General features: G+C 48.9%; 1 protein-coding gene across 3 annotated transcripts in view; it reads left to right on the top strand.

Moving 5' to 3' along the window:
- CLMN (calmin) overlaps positions 1-19,204 on the top strand; it is a 114,995-nt gene that overhangs the window by 74,597 nt on the left and 21,194 nt on the right. For all 3 annotated transcript variants that reach the window (XM_018066397.1, XM_018066396.1, XM_018066398.1), the window contains exons 2-7: positions 6,074-6,135; positions 9,399-9,494; positions 11,848-11,931; positions 14,585-14,677; positions 15,546-15,736; positions 17,752-17,945. In XM_018066397.1, the coding sequence (XP_017921886.1) occupies positions 6,074-6,135; positions 9,399-9,494; positions 11,848-11,931; positions 14,585-14,677; positions 15,546-15,736; positions 17,752-17,945 (720 nt within the window). The remainder of the gene's footprint in view (positions 1-6,073; positions 6,136-9,398; positions 9,495-11,847; positions 11,932-14,584; positions 14,678-15,545; positions 15,737-17,751; positions 17,946-19,204) is intronic.

Genomic DNA, 19,204 nt, shown 5'->3' with positions numbered 1-19,204 from the left:
TCCGAATTCCAGGTTTAAGATTCCCAGCTGATGGAGAGAATTGGCGCAGCTGCAGGGAGCCTAGGTGGTGGGGGGGGGGTGGTGGTGGGAGGGCAGGGATGGTTCCTTAGAATGAGGAGGGGTCTGAGCCATGGAGAAAAAGAAGGATATTTGGCAGGGAGAGTGGGTTTCCCACCCAGTGAAGGAAGTCAGCTCAGACCAAAATGGGATAGTGAATGGAAGTGCCTTAGGATGTCACTCATTTGAGGTTGGACAAGAGGTTTCTGGACCTGTCTGCCATCGGAAGAACCCCTCGAGACTGTCACCCAGTGGGGCTGTGACTTCCCCTGGAGCTGAGATGGCCCTCTGGACAGACCTGGGCTTTGCGGCAAACAAGGCCTGGGATGTGGGAGCCGATGCATGCCAGGGTCCTGCCCAGTGGCCTCCAACCCAACAGGAGTAAAGCTTGAAAAGCACAGGGCCTCCAGCCGCCTTGCCTGCCCCAGCCTGCGGGACAGAGAGGGGTGAGTGGGGCCCTCAGTGACCTTCCCACTCTGGGGATAAAAAGGCCCCCACCTGTCACAAGGGCAATCACTCCGTCTCTGTAGAAAGCTGCCTGTGGGGTCCATGTGTGTGTCCCTGGGGTGCTATGAATGATGCGAAGGGAAGAGTCTGTTCACTGAGCTCCTCTGTGTTCCTAGCACACAGACACAGACACAGACACACACACACACACACACACAGACACACACACACACACACACACACACACACCATCATTTCATTTGGTCAGGGTAAGGGGAGTGGTGGTGGCATAGTCTCTATTGTACAGAAAAGAAACTCAACTTCGGAAGAGTTCAGCAGCTTGTCAGAGGTGAGCAGTAACACCCACAGCTGCATTTGTTCAGCACACATGCTGTGCCCAGCCCTGGATGAGGGCTTTGAGCTCCTGGAGATGCGGCCACAGCTTGCCCATCCCAGCCGCCTCCCTCCTCCCGCCCGGGCAGCAATCCTGAAGCTGGAAACAAGGGCCCCCCAGCCACCCCCTCGGGATGGACGTCAAAGGATCAGCCTCCCCTGTGGGATTCCGGTCTGCGGTCCTCCTAGGCGAGCTCCAGTTCATCTCTCAGATGTATCAGAGCAGCTGTATGAAATTAGCAACTTAAAGTATCATCAGGAAGAGCATTTTTGACAAAGCAGGAAAGGACTCTCGCTGCTGCTGCTGTTGTAAACTTTATTGCACTTAACGACCAGGGCCAGCCCGAGAGGCCTTATGCATGTCTCCATCTCAGAGTCTGGGGTGGTGCCCGTGGCCACGGCTCCAGAATGCCGGCTCCTTCTTCTCTACAGGAAATGTCCCATTGCTGTCTCTACTCTGCCCCAAGATGATCAAGGAATTATGTCACTTGTCTCTTCCCAGGAAGGCCCCAGTTCTCCAGCTGTGTCCTGTCATCACCCTCGAGCTGATTCAATTCAGATGCCCAGGCCCCAGTCCCAAAGAGTGTGACCCAGTAAGTCTTGACTCAGGTCCAGGAATTAGCATGTTGACTCTCACATGCTCTTGATATCAGAAGCTCTTGATATTAGGGATCCCTGAGCTGTGCTTTGACAAATACTGAGTCTTTAGGTCATCACGTTGCAATTGTGTACAAGAGCACCCACATGGATTAACTGAGCATGTGTATATGTGTGTGTGTGTGTGTGTGTGTGTGTGTGTGTGTGTGTGTATAGTTCTAAGAGAATGGTCATTAAAAAATCCATAGTGTCCCTGGGTGTAATGAGATTTCAAGAGGTTTGAGATCTATTTCTCTGTGCTTTTCTATATTTAAAAAAATTTCTTTTATTATGGGCATATAATTTTCCTCAACAGATAAAGTCATCAGGTCTTTCCCATGGGCAGGGAAGAGCAGACTATTATAGAGGAAATATTTACTGTGTGGGAAGTAGACTTGGGGGAAATGTGGGCCTACGGCAAGAAGGCCACAAGTGCGAATGATTCTGTTTTAGTTCCCAGAGCCTGCATCCCTCTTTCTGTGGCGTCCAACTCCTGAGCCTGCCATGAGAAGGAAGGAATGTCACACCTCCCGTTTTCAAATGGCCTGTTCTTGGCAAAGCCGGGGCCAAAGTCATGCCTGGGAATTTGGGACAGTGGGCTTGAGAGAGAAGGTTGAGCCACCCCCCCGTCCCTGTCTCTGGAGCCCCACCCTGCCCCTCCGCCCTGCTCTGCGCACGGGCACCCTGGCCGGCCAGGCAGAACCGAGATGGCGATTTTACAGCGCTGTTACGACTCTGTTGTTGTCCAGTAAACCCACACCGGGCCCCACAAACACTCCTCGAGAAGGCCAGACCCTTCTTGAGAAATGGTTTCCTACACCTTTACAACGTGATAGGTGCCGTGGAAAAAAGGGGCCGTTGGATTTATGGAAACTATATAAAGTTTATAGAGTCTTGGCAAGCCAGAGGAGAAAAAGCCTATGGGATGGGGGTGGGTACTTGGAAATGGAGAAGGCCCTGAAAGGGCGTCAGACCTCTGTGTCCAGACACCAGACGAAATACCTCGAGGGCATGCGGTGGGGGGAGGGTGGCGGCCCTTCTGGAACAGCTCTTGGGGGCGCCCTGCAGGCAGACCCCATTTGGTCTTCACGTCCAGTGAGGGAGGCACGGTTGCCCCCATCCTGCAGAGGGGAAGCTGAGACAGAGGTGCTCGGAAAGTTCTGACCTTGCCCAGGGTCACGCAGCGAATGGTCTGAGGGCGTGTGGCTCTCAGGTGGGCCTCCTGGGGCAGGCTCAATGCTCACGCTCCGTCTCCCGTGTACCGAGTGGCGTGTCCTAGTTTCAGGTACAGAAAGTATGGGCTCTGTGCCCTGTTGCGGGTTGGGACCGTTCGCTATTTGTGGCTGAGTCTCTTGGTCCCCTGCTGTCTTCAGTCTTCCCTGTGCTGTCCTGTGACTCCACTTTGCCCTGAAATTTGATTTGTGCCCGCATCACCCACGGGTCTTGGCTGGAACCAGAGTGAAGCCAGCCACAGGTTGGCTGTTGATCGGGGTGGGGCTGAAATGCTGTCTTTGCCTTTCGGGATCCCCTCCGTATCCCACTTCTATGGGGGATCCTCTTAGGGCCCCCAGAGGAGTCCCCCATGGAATCTGAAATTACCTCCTCCAAACCCGTCAGCCCGTGAAATTTCTAATTCATTTTTCCTTGCTTATGTGCCTTGCGGCATCCGTGTTTTCTCTCCTCCTTGGCTGTAATTCTTGGAGCGCAGATTCCATGAATGCTTAATTCTTCATCTGTGATTTTGCCAACAGGGTTGGGCATGGTTCCCAGCAAGTAGTAATCGCTGAATAAGTATCAGCTGGGAGGCTGGCTGGCTGGATGAATAGATGGATGAGTGGATGGATGGCGGGCTGGCCTGGTGGGTGGGTGGGTGGGTGGATGGAGGGATGGATGGACAGACCAACTGATGGGTGGATGGGTGAATGGATGGACAGATAGGTGGGTGGGCGGGCAGAATGATGAGCCGTATATATAGACTAACAGACACCCACTTCCTCATTTGCACCCTTCCGCACAGTTAAACTGACAGCCTACGCCTGGCTCTCTTAGGCTTTCCCTGAATGCACTTCTGTTTCAGGAGACAGACTTTGCTCTCTCTGAAGCCATATGGAGAAACCAGCCTGAGTGTTTGAATGTGTGTGTAAATACTTTACAGTCCCCATAAACTTGTTTAAAGACAGGTGGGGGTGAAGGTATAAACTGGGGCAGCCTTTTGGGAGGGCCATTTGGAAGTAGCTATTAAATTTTTAAATGTGCCTACTACTAAGACCCAGCAGTTCCACTTGGAGTCGTCAAGCATAAGGAATATATTCACACGTTTGTGCACAGAGACTCACATAGCAGGGTGCTTGTGCCCGGTGCTGGCTACAGCTCTGCTCCACACAGTGAAAAGCCGGAAACCACCCATTTTCATCCATGGCGAGACAGACGCAAAACCATGGGAGACCCACACTGTGGGAAAACCTGCAGTGGCAGAAAGCTCTCCTGTATTCTGGAAAGTTCTGAGACTCTGTAACTCATGACCCTTCCTGCCTCATTGCCATCAGCTCCTTTTACTTTCTCCCTCCTCTCTCCACCCACAAAACACAGTTTGCTGGAAGGAGATCTTTCAACCTGATGCATGCCTGCTAGCCAGTGACCTTCCCTTACAGAAAAGAAGGAACAAGAGAGAGAAGCAGTTATGTGTATAATTACTGTCTGCTGGCTCTTCAATTAAAAAGATTGAAAGGCACAATATTAAAATTTGATTTACGGGCACCACTATCTACCTAATAATGAGGCTTGGAGGAAAAAAAGAACCACAGTCGTTAGAGAAAACCGTAGCCTTTTTTTTTTTCTCCGCCAGGAGATAAATTGCCTCTCTTTTTCTTATTGCTAAAGAAATGTGAAATGGTTTTAAGCATATGTGATATGTTCTTCCAATATGTTGAAATCCAGAACTTAGTAATTTAGGAGTCATCTGGCTCCGACGTTTCCAGGAAGCTTCCTGAGAGACGTAGCAGCTTCAGCAGCGGGGGCTGCTGACACGGTCCACAGGGCTCCCAGACCCAGACTGAGGCACAGGTACCACTGCTGGTCACGGAAACTTCCTCCAGGTCTCGGGGCATCAAGCTGGCTGATGCCACAGAATCCAGGAGAGAATGGGAAAAGCACCGACTCTCGTTCCAAGTCCCAATTTTGTGGCCTATTCGTTCTCTGATCCTTGGTTTCTTCTTCTGTAAAATGGGAGCAATACCCTTACTAATTGCCTGATGCTGGGCAAGTGCCCCGGTTTTCCCACCTTGAAGGTATTATAGACCCTCCCTGAGAGGGTTGTAGGAAGGATTAAGTCAGTGAATCTGCGTAAAGTGCACAGTTGGGTACCTGCCCTGTAGCAAGTGCTTAGTAAATATTTTTTACAATCGTCGTCATCGCCACTGCAGATGCCTTTGTCCTAGTTTTTGGAAGGGTTGGGATTCAAACCCAGGTCTTCCATTTCTAGGGTGCTGGCTGATGAGGGGTGGATAGACAGATGCTTGGCACTGTCTCTCTCCAACTGATGCCCAAGGCAAGTCAGGGTACTTCTCTGAGCCCCATGGTGTTTATCTCTAAGACACTAGTTTCTGCTTTGCAAGGTGATGTTGTCAGATTTAAAGATTATTGGAAACAAAGTGTTCAGGACACAATTAGTTCTGGGCAGACAGATGGTAATAACCTTTGGATAGGAAAGATCTTTCCTTGAAACCTATATGGTGGGGCGGTTGCTGTCCCCTGGGAGGAGAGATCTGTGTCTAGTTTGCACCCTCCCACCTCACTGGGGCTGTGCAGAACTCCCCTGCCCCAGGAGTGGAGAGGGGAGGGTGCACAGTATTCCCTGCCTCTAAAAATAATAGCCGCAAAGAAAAAAGGAACAGCCACTGTGCCAGGAACTGTGTCGAGCTTCACTGCAGGGTCACAGGTCAGTCTCAGGGCAGCCTGATGGTGAACTGGCCTTATCTTCAGGGACAGATCAGATACGGGGACAGGCGACTGGCCCGAGGACACAAAGCTGGAGGTGACTAGGCTGAGAGTCCAAGCCAGGACTGTCAAATTCTTTCCACTACACCTTCCCCTAGTCCTCTCCCAGTTCCTAGTCCCTGACCTCCCCTCCTCGCCTCCATCCCAGCTCTTCTGACCCATTTCTGCCGCCTGGAAGGTGTGTGGCACCATCAGCCGGTGCTTTAAATTTGTATCTTCCCACCAGCGCTTGTGCTGGAGAGTCGAACGCCCCAATGCTCATGTTAGCTTGTGCTGACCATTTTGTTCTGTGTGTCTGAATTTGTGGGTGCTTAACCTGTTTAAGGTGCTCGGGGTTGGGCTGGAGAAAATGGGTTCTAGGTGCTGCCAATGCCTTGCCAACCCCGTTCCGGGAAGGTTTCCAAACCTTTCCATACCGGGAAGGTTTCCATTTCCGGGCTCTCCATCCTGCAGAGATTCTGTAGACTCTCCCGCTTGGGAAGAGGAGGGCAGGGTTTTGCACGTATTTCTTTTCACCCAGCTAATGGCATCTCTTTATTTTCAGTTGAGAGGGAGAATGTGCAGAAGCGGACTTTTACTCGATGGATAAATCTCCATCTGGAGAAGGTAAGCAAGGCGCTTGGGCTGTTAAGTGATCCATGCTTCCATAACTGGGTCCACAGTTCAGTAGAGCAGTAAGGAGGGGAGGGGAATGCTCTGTGTTCTCGTTGTGTTGGTGTTTTTCATTCATTCATTTAAACGTTTGTTGAGTGCGTTCTCATTGCCGAGAATCAAGTTCAGTGCTGGGAACAATCCCTTGGACAGAGGAGCCTGGCAGAGCCTGGCAGGCTACAGTCCATAGGGTCACAAAGAGTTGGACATGACTGAAGCAACTTAGCACTCACACACGGACGCCCAGTTGGAACACAAAGACACATAAGACACGAGGTTCTGGCCTTGTGAGGTTATCAGCCTAGCTGGGGGAGGAGAGAGTCCGTCTTTAAATGGGAATCGATGCACAGAAGTTAGGAAACATTCATTGTTGAATAACCCAAACGTGGGATTGAGGGGGCATCTTGACTTCTAGTCTGGAGAGGTCGGGGAGGCTCTCATTAAGACCCATGTATAGGTATTTGGGTTGATTTAAGCAAGAACTCCTGACACTTTTTCACCAAGCCAGATTGCCTGGTTCATCACATAAGGTTCAACACTGATCAATAGTGCCATCTGCTCATTTTGGTGCATCGGGCACTCAACTCCTCTAATCCTCAAGACAGCTTTCCTCACCTCCCACCCCCATGCTGTTCCAGAAGCCTGGAGATAGTGAATTGCGTCCCTGTAATCCCACAACTCTTACTTTGGCCTCCCTTGCATATTCAATTTGGTGACCCCTCTTCTTCCTGGCCCCTCCTTTTTTTTTTTTGCTAACATTCTCTGGCCAAGCAACGTGCAACCGCATTTTGTCTGCCAGCCTCTCAGGTACACAAACCCTAAAACAAAAGCATCTGAACCAGACAGAAGGATGAGCAGCGGTGGAGGGGCAGGATGTGAAAAGGATAAATGAACTGTTCAGAGGCATAGAAATCCGAACCCTCCTCAGCACTAGCTTAGCCTCTGGAGGGAGAACATTCTAAATTGCCCTAGGGCTGAGGAAGGAGGGATTCTTTTTCTTTTACAAGAAAGCGATTTATGAGGATTCATTTTACTCACTTCGCATCTTAAATTCCACGATCTGGTTCTCCCAATAGACCCCAGCAGTAGTCTTGTGTGTTTCAAAGCTGGTGGTGGTTCTCAAGGATTCCTCTTCAGTGACATTTCTTCTTTTTTCTCCTCTTAAAAGGCACAAGAGTAATGTTGATTGCTCTTAAGAGTTTGCCCCAAAGAAAGGTTCATAGAGGAAAATCACTAAAATGATTAGAAAGCAGAGAAAACAAATGTGGCGTTTTAGGAAGTGGCGCTCTTGACCAACATTCTAATTCACATAGTGTGAGCTTTAGGCCTATAATATTTCCCCAGTAGCTGCCTGACCACCCACACTTCTGCTCCCCACCTGTAGAATGGGCTCTACTCAGCCCAGGAGGTTCCTCAAATCTCCAGGGTGAAAACTCGCTACATCATGGATGAAGCATTATAAATCATTTGCCCGTTGTTTTGACTATTGGTGCATTTTCGGCAGCGCTCATAAAGTGAAGTGTTATTTTTGGAAAAAAAGGAAAACCGTTCCCAAAACTTGAGTTCCCCGAACTCCTAAATTAATGCCTGATGTGTGTCAGGGTAGCTAGAAATTCCTCCTGGTGGAAGGAGCTTAGCCAGGGCATATTTCTTTCTTTCTTCCTTTTTATAAATTAAAAAATAAATACAGAAAAGCACTGAGAGTAATAGAGCAAATGCTCATGCCCCAACTCAACCCTCAAACGAATCTCTGTTAGCCTTGATCACATCCAGAATTTTCTCTCCGGCCACGCTTCTGCCCCTGTTTCGAGGCAGGTGGGTAGCACCCACTCTGAAGATAAATCAGACAGCACTTAAAACTGATGCCTGACACACAGGGCAAAATTCACAGCCGTGTTTCCAACCTTGAGACTTTCAAGAACAACCTTTCATGTAAAGGAAACCGAGGAACTCCTCGGGGAAGTGGGCTTAGCTGCAATTTGAAGGCTGTCAGAAATATTTACGGACTCTCTGGCTTCTGGAAAAAATCCTTAATTTACCGAAGGAGTTAGATCATGAAGAAACCCCTGGGGGTGCTGTTTACTTGGCCATACCAACCTCATGAAGCCCACGGAACGTCTGGAGCCCCGAGGAGTGTTTTCACTGGAGTGGGTTCAATTTCTCCTGCCATCATACAGATGGCTGCCGGCCAAGGCCCCGCTTGCCGCTGCCGGGCTGGGGGCTCCTACAGACAGTCGGTGGGAATGGCCCTCCTGGTTCAGCTCCAAGGCATGGCTCGGCCACGGTTGGGGCTGGTAACTGGAAATGCAGTGAGTCCATCTATCAGGGGCTGTTTCTATTTGGGTCTTGTGCCGTTCCTGCCCCGCGTTAGCAGGAATAACGTTCCCCTATGAGTCTTGGTAACCTGATGCCCTCGTGCTCCGTGTGGAATGTTCCTGAGGAGCAGCGGGGAGTTTGCAAAGAAAATAATTTGCCTCTGGGTTCAAAGTCGCTCTTGCCCTTGAAGCAGAACCCTCTTCTGTGCGCCTGTGGGTGGAATTGCCCTGTTTTGACTACCTAGGGGTGTGGGTGGGGGGCTTGCATAAGAGGCCAGGAAATGCCACCTTCCTGAATAGGAAAAGAAAACACAGGCCCTCCGAGGCTTTCACAAGGTGGGAGTTCCCTGAGGAAAGGGTGCCCGGGCCACAGCTCTAAGAGTTCCCTGGCTCTCTGTCTGGTGACAGCAGCCACCCCCTGCCCCCACCCCATTAAACCCATCTCCAGTGGAAACCCCGCTTTCCTTGTACCCAAAAGCAGAGAGAGTGAGTACCCAGCTGAAATGTTGTAATACTTCCAAAGATTCCAACACCAAAAAGTAAAGAATCCACGCTGGTGGTTGTTGCTGTTTAGTTGCTAAGTTGTGTCCAACACTCCATGACCCCGTGGACTGCAGCCCGCCAGACTCCTCTGTCCATGGGATTTCCCAAGCAAGAGTACTGGAGTGGGGTGCCATTTCCTCCTCCAGGGATCTTCCCAACCCGGGGATTGAACCTGCGTCTCTTGCATTGCAGGTGGATTCTTTACCACTAAGCCACAACCCCAGCGCAACCCCTGCCTATGCAGCGCCATCTCCAGGGAGAGAGGGTCACTACCTCCTCGGATGCCCATAGGCAGCTCTGGATGTTGCAGGCTTCTCTTCAGATCACTGATCTGCCACTTTCTTTCCCCATCTTCCGCAGTGCAACCCACCTCTAGAAGTTAAAGATTTATTCGTCGATATACAAGATGGCAAAATCCTAATGGCTTTGTTAGAAGTCCTGTCTGGGCGGAATCTGGTACGTATGTTCCAGAAGGGTTGGGAAGAGGTAAAAATTAAACGAAAACACTGCCCGTAGTTCTTTTCCGTACAGTTCTCTATGTCTGTACATATATCTGGCCATCCATAAGTTCCTGTGATGGGACACTTAGGAGGGCGACATTCCTTTCTCAGTGACTAAGGCTGATAGAATCATGTATAACTAAGCAAATATACCTTAGCAAGTCAACAAATACCCCATGTTTTCTGTGAGTCCAAAGCTGAAGATGTTAACTGGATCAGGAGTGTTTAGCTGGCCAGCCATTCAGTTAATTAGAATGAGAGCTAAGATTCAGGAATATGGACGAGAAAGACATCTTATCAACCAGATTCTATAAATTCACCCCGTGGCTAAAGCTAGATATACAGAATTCTAGAACCTTCTTGTGACTATGGCTGAAACTGAATTGAACCAGCTGGTCTTGAGGTTCATTCCAACTTGGATCTTTGCCAAAGCGCTCCACGTTGCCTTGTCTGATTTGTGCACGTCAGTCCTCTCGCCCCGATTCACTGTGCAGTGTTTAACAGCTTCGGCGCTGCTGGCATTTCGTTCTGTTTCATTTTGAATTTATAATTTAGTTGATTGCACTGAGTGCTCGTTGCTGCACGCAGGCTTTCTCTAGTTGCGGTACTCGGGCTTCTGATCGCGGTGGCTTCTTTTACTGTGGGCACAGGCTCTAGGGCACGTCGGCTCCAGGAGTTGCAGCTTAGGGGTTCTAGAGCATGGGCTCAGCGGCTGCGGTGCATGGACTTAGTTGCTCCGAGGCATGTGGAATCCTCCCCGAAACCAGGGAATGAACCCGTGTCCCCTGCATTGGCTGACCTGGTCAGTGCCGGATGTGTGATAGCATCCTTGGTTTCTATCCACTGGATACCAGTAGCACCGCAGGTGTGACAACCAAAAGTGTCCCCAGGCACTGCCAGATATTCCTTGGTGGCGGAGGGGGGTCCAAGGATCTGGTTAGAGTACCAGAGGTGTCAATTTTGAGAAACGGGCTCTAGAGTCCAGTGTTTGATTGGCCTACATGACCCAGTGTGGCTGATATGAAAGTGTCTCTGTAGGGCCCCAGCTCTGCGAAACCACAGTTCAGCCAATGCAGACCTCTCTGGGTTTGCTCTTAACTCTGGGTTTAAAGTCAAGAGCTCCAGCTTCAGTTCTCAGCTCTAAGGCAGCTGGAGTCTTACACAACCCCTCACCTCTTTCTTGCCTTTCTTTTTCCAGTAGCCACCCCCAAGGGGGCTGTACCAAGTGACATGAATGAATTCTCATGAAGGGCAGACCCACTGTGGTAGAAAGAGTACTTGGTTTCTTGACAGATCTCACTGTGGGCTGGCAGCATAGTCCTCAAAAGGCTTCCTGAAAAAGCATATTCTAGTCCCTGGTTCTGTGTTGCCAGTAGCCCAGGCTCCCACTTTGTTGCCTGCGCACTGATTGGGAGCTGCTGTAGCCTCAGTGGGAAGGGAGGCTCTGTTGGGAGTGTTTGATCCGGGAGTCCAGCCGAGAACAGCCAAGACCTCACCTGTGAGCTCACCTGGTAGTTCATACCGTGTGCAAGGGATACCCACTGGCTTGCCTGTTAGTGTGAAGCACTCACCCAAAGGGGCAGAGGCGGGCTTCCGTTTCAGGATGAGTTTCCTCTGCCGGTGCTCCTAGCGTGTGCAACGAGCATCGTCAGAGTTCTTGCTTCTGCAAGCCGCTTTCTCTCTTCCTCTTTGGGTTTCTCTGTGTCTGTCTGTGTCTGTCTCTTTCCTGGTGTCTCTGTCTCTCTGTGTTTCTGTCTCTGTCCCCATCTCTCTCTCCCTCTGTCTCTCTGATGTGGGACACATGTCCACCAAGCCCTTGGCCAGAAAACAGAAACATCTGTGGCCGCCGGGGAGGGTTTGCTGGATGATTTAGCAGCTGCGGGTGACGCTCCCGGCTGGCGCTCTCTGCCTTGACAAACAGCATCAGCGCAGAGAGGAGAGCATGTCACCGATGGTCTCTGGGGGAGGGAGGCGTATCAAAAGCCAGGAGCTGGGTCAGAGAGGGAAATCTGATGAATCTGCTCCCTATTTAACCCCTGGGTTCCCCTTCCTCACTAACACAAGTGAGTTTGGTCCCAGAAACCATAAATAAGGCGACCCTTGGGGACCCCTGAGACTACGGTTGTGTGTCCCAGGGCCCCGTGCATGGGTTTGGATGTGGTCCATGCAGGCTCTGCTGTGAGCCCCATCCTTCTCTTGAGATTCATGTGAAAAAGGTAAAGAAAAAGACAAGCGCGTCCAGTGTTACCGCCGGGACCCGAGTGCCTGTCTGGGCTTAACTGCTTGTGTTGTCCTGTTCTGTGTTACAGCTGCACGAGTACAAATCCTCATCCCATCGTATTTTTCGGTTAAACAACATAGCGAAAGCACTTAAGTTTTTGGAAGATAGCAATGTAAGTATCTGAAACACATCTTGTTCACAGAGCCTTCCCTGAGACAAAAAAAAGACATGATTTGAAGTCTAGTGCTGGTCACAAGAGACACGGGCAAAGGGGTCCTTGCTAACACAGTCAGATGGAACAAGTTGAAATGTTAACGGAGTTCCATTAGTTGAGATACAGCTAATCCATCAGGCAAGATGCAGTCCCTGATTCCTTGCCCACCCGCCCCTCCAGCTCCATCAGGATGAAAACTCCGGTGGATGCCTGGGCGTGGGAAGGGCGGAAATGCTGAGTGGCTCTCAGGTGTTCAGAATTTAGTTGACGTTTTCCTTTTCACTTTGGGGGACAAGAGTACAGTGAAGAGCCAGGGCCCTGTGACTCCTAGAGGGGTGGGATGTGGTGGGAGGTAGGGCATGGTTCAAGAGCGAGGGAACATATGTATACCTATGGCGGATTCAGGTTGATGTATGGCAGAAACCATCACGATATGGTAAAGCAATTACCCTCTAATTTTAAAAAGAGTACAGTGAGCATGTCAGGGTGTAAAACTTGTTCTTAGCACTCAGAATATGGCAGAAGCAAGGAAGGGAAGGGGGCTAACTGAGCCAGAGGAAAATCACGTAATTCTGTCCTCTTTGATAGAATTTTCCAGACTTAAATTAGCCTTTTTTGTGTGTTTTGAACTCTGCTTTGTGTCCTTCAAAAATGGGAGGGAATGGCCCCAGAGAGATACAATTTCCGAAGTTCCCCTTTCATTAAGTTTCATCAGTTACTCTGGGTGAAAAGCCCTCAGCTCACCTGACACGTCGGCATGTACAGTAGAACGTCATCACAAAGTGCTGTTTGTTTGGCATTCCTGGGTCATAAGGGGATCTAATCTGGGCTGATTTAAGCAGCAAAGGAATGTATTGAAAGGATGCCAAGAAGTCACAGGGTGACTTCAAAGACCGGGGAATCAGGGATGGAGCCCAAGACTGCTAAACGCCAGGACCACTGCAGAGCCCCACCCCCTCTGAACGCAAGGACCCACGTGGGCACGGCTGTCACTACCCTGTCCCTCTGCCCCCACTCCCACAGCCCCTGGAAGGAACTCTCAGCGTCACTCATTCAAGTTCAAAGGCCTGGGCTGATTAGCCTGCATCCTCGCCCATGTCCTGGCTGCCAAGTGCGGAGAAAAGCGGTTTTGGCTTTTGAAGAGGGAGGTGGGCTCTGCCTCCCATACTGTGGGGAAAGACCCGACCTAGGAGGCGGTTCAGATGGTGGTGACCAAAGGGCATGGCCCAGTTCACAGCACCATCATTCATAGTAGCCCAAAGGTGGGAGCAACCCACAGAGGGATGAATAAAGCATGGTCTGCCCGTGCAGTGGAATATTATTCCACCATGAGAAAGAATGGAGTGTTGATACAAGCCTCAGCGTGGATGGAACTTGAAAACATTATGGAAGATGCTGGACCAAAAGGACCACTTCTTCTAAAACATTCCTGTGATACGTCTGGCACAGGGAAATCGCTCGAGTCAGAAGACAGATGAGTGTATGCTCACGGTTGAGAGGAATTGGGAGATGAGACAGGTGACAGTTAAAAGGTACAGGATTTCTTTTTGAGGTGATGAAAGTGCACTAAAATTATGGTAATGCTAAAAAACCATGGAATTGTGTGCTTTAAACGGGTGAGTTGGTTCAGTTCAGTTTAGTCGCTCAGTTGTGTCCAGCTCTTTGCGACCCCATGGACTGCAGCATGCCAGGCTTCCCTGTCCATCACCAACTCCAACTTCCCTGTCAGAGTTGGACGATAAAGAAAGCTGAGCGCCAAAGAATTGATGCTTTTGAACTGTGGTGCTGGAGAAGACTCTTGAGAGTCCCTTGGACTGCAAGGAGATCCAACCAGTCAATCTTAAAGGAAATCAGTCCTGAATATTCATCGGAAGGACTGATGCTGAAGCTGAAGCTTCAATACTTGGGCCACCTGATGTGAAGAACTGACTCATTGGAAAAGATCCTGATGCTGGACAAGATTGAAGGCAGGAGGAGAAGGGGATGACGGAGGATGAGATGGCTGGATGGCATCACCGACTCGATGGACATGAGTTTGAGCAAGCTCCAGGAGTTAGTGATGGACAGGGAAGTCTGGTGTGCTGCAGTCCATGGGGTCGCAAAGAGTCAGACACAACTGAACGACTGAACTGAACTGTCTTAGCCATCATGGCCATGATCGTTGCTGTCAGTACTCTGTGTTTGTCCAAAGACATATTAAATCTGGAAGTTTGGAGGTGTTTGGTAGTGTAGCATGCAGACAGACCCTGGGCATGTACCATCTGTTCTTGGAAAAAGATGTCTCTCTTACTAGCTGTGTGTCCTGGGCACTTTCCATTGACCTCTCTGGAATTTCTTCACCTGAAATACAGAGATAACAGAAGAATCTGTGTTGTGGGGTTGTTGTGAAAATAAACAAAGCTAATACTCCAAGAATAGGGTCTGACAATGGGAAGTACTATATACTGTTTATTAGACACACTTAGGTACACTTTTGCATGTTGGGGTCCCTGAGAGGTGTCCTGTGGCATCACAGGTAAGAAAGAGAAACAGGCCCACAAGGGCATCAGGAAATAATGTGTTGCAACCTAATTGGACCCCATCTTTAAGCTCATACATTGCTTCTCTCCAGGTAAAGCTGGTTAGCATTGATGCAGCAGAAATAGCAGATGGCAACCCCTCTTTGGTTCTTGGGCTGATTTGGAACATAATCCTCTTCTTCCAGGTAAAATCACTTCTTTCCCATAACATAATATCAGTCATCTCCACCAATACAGGAATGGGGCCCGGATCACGGAAGACAGTGAGATTTCATTTCTGACAGATTTTGCCTTTTCTCTTTCCTAGAAAAGAACCAGAGGAGTCTTGGTTGCTAAAGATTTTGAGTCCCTGTGATTCTAAAAGTCATGTGAGCTCTGTTCTTCTCTTGGGACTTGAAGAGTTAAATATTTCCTTGGAAAAGTAGTTTTCTTCTAAAGGGTCCCAAGAGCCAGGGAAATACTTCCAGCCAAAAATTGAACTAGGTAGAGTTACTCTCCTAACATGACAAGTGTTCATAAGAGACGGTTAGAAAGCCTCTACAAAGACAGCTCTAGGAAGAGGCGTATGTAACAGGGGAGACCTTGCAGCCTTCACACCCTCAGCATCTGTCTGAAAATGCAGATTTTATAGAAGAAGGACGGGGTCTGGGGCTGGAGTGTGAAGGGGTTACTTCAAGTTGCGCTCAAGTTCTTTTCCCTGAATAGGAGGGAGCAAGCTGACAGTTCATCTTCTAAAATCCCCCTCTTTTGAAAGAGAAAATTATGGCTCACTATTTAATAGCTCTCCCAAGAGTAAAAATGATGTACACCATGGAACCAGGTCAGGAGGCCCTCATCAGCAGCTTCTGCCCAGAGCTAGACAGACTCCAGGAAGAGATGATTCTGCCTGCTAAGCACCCTTGCATGCACAAGCCACACAAAACAGCCTGGCCATCATGAGTACCGACTCAGGAAGGAGTAATCAGTTCTGCATGAGCTGATCCCTCCAGCCGGGGTCCAAGAGAGCCCATGCTGGGTCTGCCTCCTGGGTCTGAAATGTCATTTCCTTTCCAGATTAAAGAGCTCACGGGCAACCTCAGCAGAAACTCTCCATCCTCTAGCCTGTCACCCGGCTCAGGGGGCACAGACTCAGACTCCTCCTTCCCACCCACACCCACCGCAGAGAGGAGCGTGGCAATCTCGGTGAAGGACCAGAGGAAAGCCATCAGGACGCTGTTGGCCTGGGTGCAGAGAAAAACGAGGAAGTAAGCCCCATGCCCTGCTCCCCAGCACCCCGTGCTGCTACCAGGCAGAGGGAGGAGGGCAGAGGAAGGGGGCATCACCATGTATTCCGTTCTGTGTCCATTACATGCCAGCACTTCATGTAGACTCTCAGAACAGGGAATTCTGTCCTTTCTGTGTCTGCACACAAAACTGTACTCGCTCAGTGTTTGGTTTGCAGAAATCTGATGAGAGAATTTGGATAGAAATCCAAGGGGCCTTCACCACTTTAAATCCCTAAGTGGGGTTGGCCCTTGGATCCTAGTAACATGGACATGTTTATTATTATGGGTTTCCCAGGTGGTGCTAGTGGTAAAGAACCCACCTTTCAATGCAGAAGACCATAAGAGATGCCGGTTTGATCCCTGGGTTAGGAAGATCCCTTGGAGGAGGGCATGGCAACCCACTCCAGTGTTCATGCATAGAGAATCCCAAGGACAGAGGAGCCTGGCGGGCTACAGTTCATGAGGTCACAAAGAGTCAGACACGACTGAAGCAACTTAGCACCCTTATTATTAAGCTTCTGGGTATCTTTCAGGGTCTAAACCTATTTAAAAGCAAGTAGCAATCAAGGCTGCAACCTATCAGAGTCAGGTCTGGCCCTCCCAACACCGAGACAGGTGAACTGGAACCAAATCCTTGGACTTGTGTTTAACCCCTGCCAAATTGGGAAGACACGCTGCGTCAGTTTCCTCTCTATGCTGCACCTATAAGATGGTGACTTACTACTCACCCCTTTATGGGGTAGTTAGGGTTAAATGAAATAAACTCTGTGAAGGCAGAGTACCAGCACTTCATAAGCACTTAGCATCAGATCCCATCTTCCCCGTATATGGAGATAAAAGGTGGCAGGAAAAATAACAGATGGGAGGGAGGTTAGATCTTGGGGGTTTTGATTAAGGGTTTTGATGATAGAGTTGATTAATGTGAACAACCATTAAATGTTGTTTTAAAATAAATCAAAAGTGAGCTTGTCGCCAGGAGTTAGGGTGACCGTAACGGAGAGGAAGGGTATTTCAGGGGAGACAGTCTGTATGACCACTGTGGCAGGGGTCACAGGAATGGGTGCTTGAGACAAAGTGCCCTGGCGCTTCTGCCACACCTGTGACAGGGAAACCGATGAAATCCTAGTACGTGGCTGTAGCCCTGGCTCATCTGTGGCTCGTAGCCCTGGACCCACATCAGTGTCTGGTTCTGATGACATTTGCCTGTAACATAAGACTCTGTGTGGAGGGAAGCAGATGATGCGTACCAAGGGCTCTTTGTACTGCTTTTGCAACTTCTTATGAATCTCCCTAAATATCTAAATAAAAAGATATTTGTGTTTTTTTAAGAGCGTTCAGTGACCCCAGGAGGGAAATTGGCAGTAGGAAGAGGGTTCTCGAGGGATGGAATCTAAAGGAAATTAATACAGGAAGACCTCTCCTTGTCATTTTTAAAGTTGTAATTTTATTTCTACTAATCATGACATTAGCTAGCACTTACTGAGTGGCTTCTGTGGGGCACCTACATCACATGTGGTCCACATGGTGGAGCCACTCTGGGGGTGGGTTCAACCTAATACTGCCCCGTGACAGCTCTGTTTTATAGATTTGAGGCTAAGAAGGTACGTGATCTGCCCAAGGCCACAGTGCTGGAAGCACAGAGGGGCAGCCGGGGTGTGAACATGAACTTTCTGGCTCCATTTTATGACATGACACACCCGTGTTTGCTGCATTTCAAAGATCACTGATAAAAGGAATCATGTGTTAAATAAAGGCTTTATGTATCTATCTGGGATGGGGAACTCAAGTTCCTGTTATGTCTCCTTCTGCGACATAACCTTCCTGTTCAGTTTGTCCGGAAATGGAAACAGATGGGTCAGTGCAGCTGTCCTGATACTCAGGGCCCGGGGCATCTAGTCCTCGCCAGGTCAGCAGCTCCCGGCCCCACTCGGAGGCCAGCGAGGCATCCCTGAGTCTATTTACCCACCTGCCCTGCGGCTGCTGCTTCCCTTCAGGTATGGCGTGGCGGTGCAGGACTTTGCAGGCAGCTGGCGGAGCGGGCTGGCTTTCCTGGCTGTGATCAAGGCCATTGACCCCAGCCTGGTGGACATGAAGCAGGCACTGGAAGACTCCATGCGGGAGAATCTGGAGAAGGCTTTCAGCATTGCTCACGATGCCCTTCACATCCCCAGGCTCCTGGAGCCAGAAGGTAGCTGTGGTCCTCTCTCTTCTCTTTCTTCATAGTTTATTTTTAACCTGTAACACCTTCTGTCCACATGGAAATTCTGGAGAATACAGAAACATCTAATGGAGTCATTTTTATATCTCCTATATTCCTGCCGCTGACATCATTTCTCCAGTGTTTTTCCTTATATCTCAATACAATTTTTTAACGTAATTGGGATCATTCAGGGTAGTTATGACTTTGTCTCTTCCATTTTTTTTTCTTTAAGGCTTTTAGAACTTTTTTTTTATTGTGAAATATAACAGACATGTACAAAAATGCATGAAACAAACATGCATTTTTGTGATTCTGTGATAATCACATGTGAACATCTGCATAGCTACCAACCAAGTTCACAGCCTGCAGGCCCCTGTGCTTCTTCCCATTACTACCCATTTTGCTATTTAATTGTCAAGATGTCTCATATAATTTTGATTTTTTTATGTTCTACCTCTACTACTTTCTTTTGTATTAAGCATTTCTACTTTTTTTTTTAAAAAAAGGTTTTTAAAAAAACCTTTATTTTGTACTGGTTAGCAAATAATTAACAAATAATTAACAAATAATATTGTGATAGTTTCAGCAAAGGGACTCAGCCATACATATACACGTATCCATTCTCTCCCGAACTCCCCTCCCATCCAGGGTACCACATAACGTGTACCTTCCTTTTTTTAACTTAAACATTATAATTGTGACATAAATATTTTGCATGCTGCTAGGATGTCTTCATTATGTTTTTATTGGCTGCATAATGGTTCATCTAGTGGGCATACCAAAGTGTACTTAACTCTTTACCACTGGTAGATGTTGAGGTTGTTTTGGAATAGTCTTGTATATAATGCTGTAGTGAACATCTTATAAGATAGAGTTCCGTGTGCATCTCAGATCATTTCCTCCAGGACCATGTCTCATCTGTGGAATGATGCAGCTAGAAAGTCCACACCTTTTTAAGGCACTTGGTTATCTCTATCAAAACGGGTTTCCCTGGTGGCTCAGAGGGTAAGGTGTCTGCCTGCAATGAGACCTGGGTTTGATCCCTGGGTCAGGAAGATCCCCTGGAGAAGGGAATGGCAACCTACTCCAGTATTCTTGCCTGGAAAATCCCATGGACAGAGAAGCCTGGTAGACTACAGTCCATGGGATCGCAGAGAGTCGGACACGACTGAGCGACTTCACTTTCACTTTCTATCTCTATCAAATCATATTGCACGTAGGTCAGGCTTATTTAGGATTCTCTCTGG

Source organism: Capra hircus, chromosome 21 (genome assembly GCF_001704415.2).
Source record: "Capra hircus breed San Clemente chromosome 21, ASM170441v1, whole genome shotgun sequence".
NCBI classification, from domain to species: domain Eukaryota; kingdom Metazoa; phylum Chordata; class Mammalia; order Artiodactyla; family Bovidae; genus Capra; species Capra hircus.
Note: the sequence above shows the minus strand (reverse complement) of the source record. Positions and strands in the feature narration are given on the sequence as shown.